The 8,479-nt window shown below is 25.3% G+C and overlaps 1 protein-coding gene across 2 annotated transcripts; it reads right to left on the reverse strand.

Moving 5' to 3' along the window:
• Window positions 1–772: 772 nt before the first annotated feature.
• On the reverse strand, window positions 773–8,377 carry LOC126909541 (uncharacterized). Of its 2 annotated transcripts, XM_050691977.1 has the most exons (4): window positions 6,531–8,373; window positions 4,141–4,305; window positions 3,854–4,018; window positions 773–2,288 (listed from the first exon to the last, which is right to left on the reverse strand). In XM_050691977.1, the coding sequence occupies exons 1-4, from the start codon at window positions 6,625–6,627 to the stop codon at window positions 2,092–2,094; spliced, it is 624 nt and encodes a 207-aa protein (XP_050547934.1). In that variant the 5' UTR covers window positions 6,628–8,373; the 3' UTR covers window positions 773–2,091. The 2 variants fall into 2 exon arrangements, 1 of the variants encoding a protein (XP_050547934.1); XR_007705055.1 differs by adding an exon at window positions 3,444–3,608 and having other exon boundaries at window positions 773–3,270; window positions 3,731–8,377.
• Between the last annotated feature and the right edge of the window lie 102 nt (window positions 8,378–8,479).

Raw genomic sequence — 8,479 nt, forward strand, 5'->3', positions numbered from 1 at the left:
TTAATTAAATCAGTACTCCACCATAATTTTTTTGCTTAAGCTTTTTAAAAGAGATTTTACATTTTAAGAACAATAATCTAATATAAATGAAAAAATGTCAAAAAGTTTTATTTTTAAAAATATTTAATTAATTTCCGTTAAGTTAATTTCACAAATAGTGATAAAAATATGTCTATAAAAGGTAATAAAACGGTATTTATAGAATTATTTTTTGCTACATTGTCAATTTTTTAAGAAAAATGCAAAAATTAATTTTTTTACAAAAAAAAAAAATTACGTAACGACATTCAATTTTTCTGAATTTTTATAATACTGAACAAATGTATAATACTTTTTATTTGTTGAAATTTATGCCTTTGAATTAACTAAGAAAATAGAATATTTTAAACACGTAAAAAAGTATATATGTAAAATCTCTAACTCTTAAAGTGAATATATAAAATGAAGTTCCAATAAAAAAATGAATGCAATGATAAATTACTTTTAAAATCGAAATTATTTTTATAAATAAATATAAAAATGAACGCAGTTTTTAATTAATTCTTTAAGAAAAATTTTAGGGACAATTAAAAATCCATTAAAAGATCACCCATGATAACGTCCATCACTATATTTATAGTTGAATTTAAATTAATTTCACGTTAAGAGTTTTTAAGCATATAAAGCATTTTAATACTAATAATATAGAATATATAGAAGTATTTAATATTGTATGTTACTATATGATTTTTATTATTTTATTTTTCAAAGAATAGTAAATATATCACACATAAAGAGTTACAAAAAAGTTAAAATACTTCTATATAATCTCATATTTTCAGTATACAACTAACTACATAAAAGATTCATTCATGACATTCATACTAGAATAATAGGAATATAAAGGATAATGAAGCAATTGTATGGATAAAATCAAGGAAACCGCAACGTACCCTTGTTTATTTGATAATTCTGTGAAATAATCGATACCGATAAAAAATTTCTCATTAAAAAAATAAAAGATAAGAAAATTTGTCATAATTTTAATTCAATGGTACCATATACTTGATTTGATTCAACTGAATATTCATCCCCGTCATTTGATGACCAACCGGATACAAATACATAATCGGCAACAAAACTAGGAATATGACATTTTAATATCGCCGTATTGCCACGAAGTACAGACTCATCCATCACATTAACGGTGTACAATTGATTAACAACTAAAAATAGAGAATTGACTATAGGAAATAACAGACCGAAAAAAATTTTAAGAGATACTTTTTAATTTATTTTAAAATCGATTTGATTTATGATACAAATAAAATTCTAATAACTCGAATATAATAATATGATATTAATAATAATAAAATAAGTTTACAAGAAAGAACAAAAAAGAAATTTCCAACCATTCAAATACAACATAAAGATTTTTACCAAATTTATCATTAGATGAAATTAAATATTTGTTGCCATTTGTATCCTCCCAGGATACAACTGAAACATAATCTGTTACAAATGACGGAATAATGCATTTAAAAAGAGCCGTATTGCCTCTGATTACAAACATATCATGTAATACAGCCTCGTAGTATTGATTAACAGCTACGAAAAATAATGAGTAATAATTTAATAAACAACCTAAGAAGAACGTGTAATAATAATATTTTTACTTAAAAGCGACATAATTGAGAATGAAACAGCCGATAACATTTTAAATAGTTGAAAAATTCTCTACAGTTAAACATAAAATTATACAGGACTTCGTATAAGGTTAAAATCCATTCAACAAATCACTTATACAAAATAAAATTATTCAAAGCATATATAAGTACCGATATCTTCAGCACTGAAGTAGTATTTGTCACCATTTGTGGCTTCCCACGAATCTACAATTACATAATCTACCACAAATGAAGGAACTGCACATTTAAAAATTGCTGTATTTCCTCTTATTACGAACATATCGTAAACCTGTGTTTCGTAATACTGATTTACAGCTGAAAACGTTAGCCAAATTAAATTGATAATCAAAAAAGTGTTCAGTAAACCGTTGTTGCCGGATGAAAAAGGAATACAAAATTATCATTCTTTTAAAGAAGTATTCATTCATTTTCTTAATAATACATCATAAGGCGAACCATTGTTTTCTTCATTCATTAAAAATGAATCTCCAGAATCTGAAATCCATTCCTTAATTTCTAGAAAATCTCCAATAAAACTGGGAACGATACACTTTAAAACAGCTGTATTTCCATTTAACACAAACTCATCATTCACACGTAACTGATATAATTGTTCTACAACTGAACAATATTTCATATTTCGTATGAATAATAAAATAAATAAAAATCAATGTTCATTTATTAAAATTTTTAAATCTTTGAATTTAAGTAAAAATATTTTTTGGATAGGAAAATGATTGGCTATACAAATATTCAAGTTTGCAATCGTTCTAGAATTATCTACATTATAATTTATAATATAAAATTTATACCCAATGTATCGATTGTTGACCCTATACTATTACCATATTCATCTAACCAATCTAAGATTTGAATGAAATCAGCAACAAAACTTGGAATAAGACACTTAAAAATAGCTACATTCGCCAGAAGTACATATTCGTCAATAACTCGAGTTTCATAAGATTGGCTAACGACTATGAAAACATAATTTTGATTAATTTTTTAATTAAATTAATCAAAAATTTCATAACAAATATCAACATTTTTTCCTAAGACTTTATTATACGTTCTTTAAAATATTCAAAAAAAGGAAAAAAATAGGATTTGTTTAATACATTGAACATCGTAACTAAAACCACAACAATATTTTTTTCATTAAATTATACCATAATCTTTATTGGGATAATATTCATTCCCTAACGAATCTTCCCATTGAACTACCGAAACAAAATCAGCCACAAAGCTGGGTATTTCACATTTCATTATAACACTATTTCCTTTGATAACATACTCATTATCAGCTTCTACTTCATATGATTGATGTACAACTATTAAAAAACATAATTATCTAGGATCGATTCTTAAACTAAAATTGTAAAAATTATTTGATTCGTAAGTACAAAAACGATATTTAAAACAACTATAATATAGATATAAAGATCACTAGTTTTCTATTTTAAAAATATTTTATTATTTATCTGCAGTAAACCACATAAATCACAATAGTCTTACTCGGTAAATTTATGAAACTTGAACTTATTCTTGAATTTCAACAACATATAAACATAATTTCAAAAGAACAAAATTTTATCAAGGTATACTAAAAAATATACACTAATTTAGACATTGAAAATTTTGAAAAATCACAAAAGATAACAGTTATGTATAGATAATTATTATGCTAAGAAGCAGTTGCTTTTTTGTAACAAAGGATAAAATGGATTAAATTCATAAAACAAACAATAAATCTATATCAAAATTCATTCAGCCTACTATGATTATCAACTGAATAATAAAATTCCTGTCCATCAGAAGATACCCATGAATCTACTGAAACGAAGTCAACTACAAAACTTGGAATTTTACATTTGAGTATAGCCGTATTACTGAGTATAACATATTCATCTTCTGTCCCAGTAACGTAATTTTGCATTACAACTGTAAATCGTTTATACAATTTGTAACATTAATTATTAGAACATTTAAGGGTAAATATAAAAAAAGTAAATTTAATTTTTTTTTAGTAAATTTGTCTCTCGATTATATCCCAATAAATATACCTGTTCATTAATTGATTAAATCCATTCTTCATGTTACTAATTTTACTAATTTTCTATTGTTATTGTGGATAAAAAGGAAATTCATTTGTACATATAGAATCTGAAGAAAAATGTTTATTTTACTTTGATCTGTTTCCTTAGTAAAAAGTTGACCATCACTTGAAACCCAAGAATCAACTGTTACAAAATCAGCTACAAAGGACGGTATATTACATTTTAACACCAGTGAATTACCCCTAATGACATATTCTGAAGGCATCAACTCCGTTTCATAATTCTGATTTACAACTAGTATAAAAATTCAATAGTTCAGAAAAACAAAACATATACACGCGGCTATTCAAATTGAAGGAGTTATAGAAGGAATAAGATTTTTGCGACTCTCATTTAATTCTAAGTAACGTTTATACCATAGCCACTATCAATATAATTAAACTCTTGTCCTTCTGATGATATCCAAGAATGTACAGCAACAAAATCAGCAACGAACGAAGGAATCGTACATTTTAGTATAACAGCATTGCCACGTATCACGTATTCAGTTACTACTTCGGAAGCATATTCTTGACTAACAACTTTTTGTAAAATAAATGATGGTATATTAAAAATAGTGAATCATTTAATTTTAGACAAGCTTTTAACAGCAAATTATGATTAGATACATTTATAGATTTAAGTCAACTTACGAACAACAAATTTGATTACATAAAAAAAATGTCTAGTCATTTCAATAATCGTTAACTCATATAGAATACAGACAGTATTACATAATATTAAATTAATTCATGTACATTTATCTCAGTCAAAACAAAACATAAATAAATCTTTGCAATTATTTCTTTGTAAGGGTACGTCGGATAATGAAGTTAGATGATTTTAAGTTTGATTTTCTAAATATATTGATACAATTAGATTTTTAAAATACCTTCATTATTGGTATGTTGTATGTTGTATGAATTTTCAGTATTATCCGTCCACGATAAAACTGTCACGAAATCAGCGACAAATGAAGGTATACTACACTTAAAAACTGCCGTATTGCCTCTGATCACGTGTTCATTATTTACCTCTATTAGATAATTTTGCGTGACAACTGACCGTAAAATAACAAAATTAAATTGTTTTGCTAACAAATAACAATAAATATCAAATCTTAATTTAATAATTTTTATTTGCAGATGGCACAAGAATATTAAGATATTAAAATATCGCATGTTACACTCTCTTTAAGATGTCTAACATTACAACGCAAACACTGAAAGACTAGTGTGATATTCAACATATATTTAGGAAACAAAAGATAGCACAGTCATAATACTAAAAATTAGATAACCATTTATTCGTCATATTTACGGATATGATCTAATTTGCAAATACCATCATACTGAGTAGACATAGTAAAAAAAGCATTTCCAGTGTCATCATGCTACGATATAACGGATACAAAATCAACAATGAAAGGTGATACATCACATTTTAAAACAACCTAATTTCCTCTGATAGCATATTCTAATCCTATATCACTTCTGTAAGGTTCTTGAATTACTTTAAATGTTTAATGTTTAAATGTTTATTGAAAAAAACATAAAAAATAATTATATTCTAATATTTTACTAAGATAAAAGACAAACTAGCTAATTCCGTAATAAAATTTTCGAAGTATTAAAAAAAAAGGACGAAAAGGAAAAATTGATTGTATTAAATCACACATTCATTACACGGAGAGTCAATTTGTATTTCTGTTATACCGTAATCTGTGACTTTATATTTATTGTCACTATGATAAACGAAACCAGCATCATCTTCCCATGAAACTACACTGACATAATCAGACACAAAAGGAGGAATATTGCATTTAAATAATACTGAATTTCCACGAATCGCATATTCTGGACTTACGTCACTTCTATAAGGTTCAGCAAGAACTAAATAAATGACACATTATTAAAATAAAACTTTAATGAATATAAAAAATTTAATAAAATATAGTGTAGGGTAGTTCAAAAAAAAAAAAAAAACTTGACAAATATAATCCATTCACACAATATTATATTTTATAAATGATACCATGATTAGTCAGATTCAATGTAACGCCATTGATAAAAGAGTTTTCATATACATTGTTGTTGTCATCTTGCCAAGATACAACTGATACAAAATCAGCGATAAATGGTGGAATGCTACACTTAAGCACAACTGAGTTACCTCGAATCACATATTCATTATTCACTTCACTTCTATAAGGTTCCTCAATTACTATACGCAATTATAAAATACAAAGAACAAAATAAATATATATATATAAGTAATTTAAATAAATAATCACTAAATAAAATTTTTGCGGATCACAAAAAAAGGAATAATGTATGTTACTTTAAGGATTTCTTTCATACTCTCTCATAAACACAATGGATAAGATAACTCATATAACTATATTTGTATAGATACCGTAATCAGTTCCTGGGTAAAAATTTTCACCTTTTTCGGTGTGCCAAGACAATACGGAGATGTAATCCGCAACAAATGAAGGTATACCACATTTCATTACTACTGAATTACCTCTTATCACTGGTTCTTTATTAACGTCTACTTCATAATATTGACTCACAGCTATGATAATACAATATCGACAAAAAGTATACCATGTTAAACAATAACTTGTTTTGGAAGGGTACGTTTGGGTATCATTAAAAAAATAGTTGAGTAGAATTTTTTCCATACATGAATATCAATAGTTCATAATTTTATCACAATATATAATTTTAAATTTGTGTATTTTGCACATAAACAAATTTAATACCATTTTCAAACCCCGGATAGAATATTTCTTCTGTGTCAGTGTGCCATGAAATCACAGATAGAAAATCGGAAACATACGACGGAGTTTCGCATTTCATAATAACTGAATTTCCTCGAATCACATATGCCTTATTGACATCAGTATCGTACGCTTGTGAAACGACTATAATAACGTGACAGTACACATATTATTGAAAAAGACAAAACAATAAACCATTCGAAAAGTTTTCAAAATTTTATATTCACTATAATAAATGATCCAAAAAATTATCATACGTCAGTATGCTACATTTGATATACAAGTTAATTTTACACATAAATAGTATAATTTTCATATAAAGTATAGAAAAATCGTCATAAATATAGCATTTTTATCACTATTTATCAAAATTTATCCTTACGCCATATTCGTTAAATACATCCAGTAGTGTATGTAAAAACTCGGACATTTTTTTTAAGACTGTTAAAAATAAAGTTATAGTAACTGTGTATAATATGCCAAATTATTTTAAGATACATTTATGAGAACTTGAACAAGCATACATGGTGACGTAATTTGGATTTTAACATGAATGAAAAACGTCAATATTTTCTTCGTACCCAACAAACAAAAAAATTAATACTTCAACTAGATAATTTTCAAATAGCAAAATGAGGGGTGTGACATTTAAATCCCTTTTATAATTACATCACTGCATACACGTTTATCAATATAAAGGAACTTTTTTGAATACGAAAAAATTAATGTAAAATTTGAGGAAATTACGTTTTTGAAAAGTGCTTATACAAATAAGACCATCTATTCGAAAAGAACCAGACAATTCACATTAGTAAATATCCCTACCATACTCTGATCCTAAAACATATTCCAAATCTCCAGTAATCCAAGATACCACTTGTACGAAGTCAGAAACATAGGATGGTACTTGACATTTCATCAGAGCTGAATTACCTCTTATAGCAAACTCTTTTATAACGTCAATTTCATAACTTTGAGCAACCACTAACAAATAGATATTTCATAAAACTTAAGTAACAAATGTTACAATTTATACTTTCGTTATCAAATATTGTTTGTATCTCTAAAAACAATAATGATGTAAAAGCATAAGTATTTACTATTGTAGAATTTAACATCGCTGTAATAAAAAAAAATCATTAACATTGTACAAGACAATTTCAAAATTAAAGTGTAATAATTGTATTTAATTAGCTGTTTATAAATAAATACATGTAGTGAATCAAATTGACCCATGAATTAATAAGCTAATTCACTTAAGTGTATTTTATAGATGTTTATTTTATACATATAAATTAATTTACAAAAAAATCATTAATTGTTGAAAAATAACTAATGATGATATATATATATCATTTTTTTATTCTTTTATTTGTCATAGGTATATGATTTTCGTAAAGTTGCAAATAAACCTTTTAAAATAAGAATTTAAATAAAACAAATTATTTTATTTTCTTGAAAGAGATTTTGAAAGTATCTTGTACGTATACCTAAAAAGTATTAATATTAATATTTACACTGAACATTAGCTGGCACTTGGCTGGAATTCTTTTCTAAAATTATAAAGATTTTGGTTAAATATTTGGTTTCCTTGTGTGGCATAACACTATGTATTTAATAAAAAATAAAAAAAACATCGTTTTAACTAATAAAAAATATTTTTAGACATGATAATGATGTTTTTTTTTCATGGTAATATTATTATAATATTTCTACGAGGTTTGCGAAGAATAATAAAAAATATACGTGTACAATCAAAACAATTAAAAAAATACTATTTGACTTTAATAAAGTATCTTATAATAATATTTTTTAATAAAAATTCATTGTTGTGAGTATTATTTTCCAAAACAGTGCTTACTATAAATTAAACTATTTAAGCTATCTAAACAATAAAATAATAATTAAACAATTTATTAATGTACTTATAA

The sequence above is a fragment of the Daktulosphaira vitifoliae genome, unplaced genomic scaffold, assembly GCF_025091365.1.
Source record: "Daktulosphaira vitifoliae isolate Bord-2020 unplaced genomic scaffold, ASM2509136v1 Scaffold_518, whole genome shotgun sequence".
Taxonomy (NCBI): domain Eukaryota; kingdom Metazoa; phylum Arthropoda; class Insecta; order Hemiptera; family Phylloxeridae; genus Daktulosphaira; species Daktulosphaira vitifoliae.

Coding starts and splice junctions, on each gene's coding strand:
- LOC126909541 (XM_050691977.1), bottom strand. CDS start 6,627: ATGAAATGCGAAACTCCGTCGTATGTTTCCGATTTTCTATCTGTGATT. Junction 4,306..6,530: donor CTATCCGGGGTTTGAAAATG/GTATTAAATTTG, acceptor TTTTACAAAAAG/TTGTTAGTCAAGAATATGCT. Junction 4,019..4,140: donor TTATATTGATAGTGGCTATG/GTATAAACGTTA, acceptor TTTTTATACTAG/TTGTAAATCAGAATTATGAA.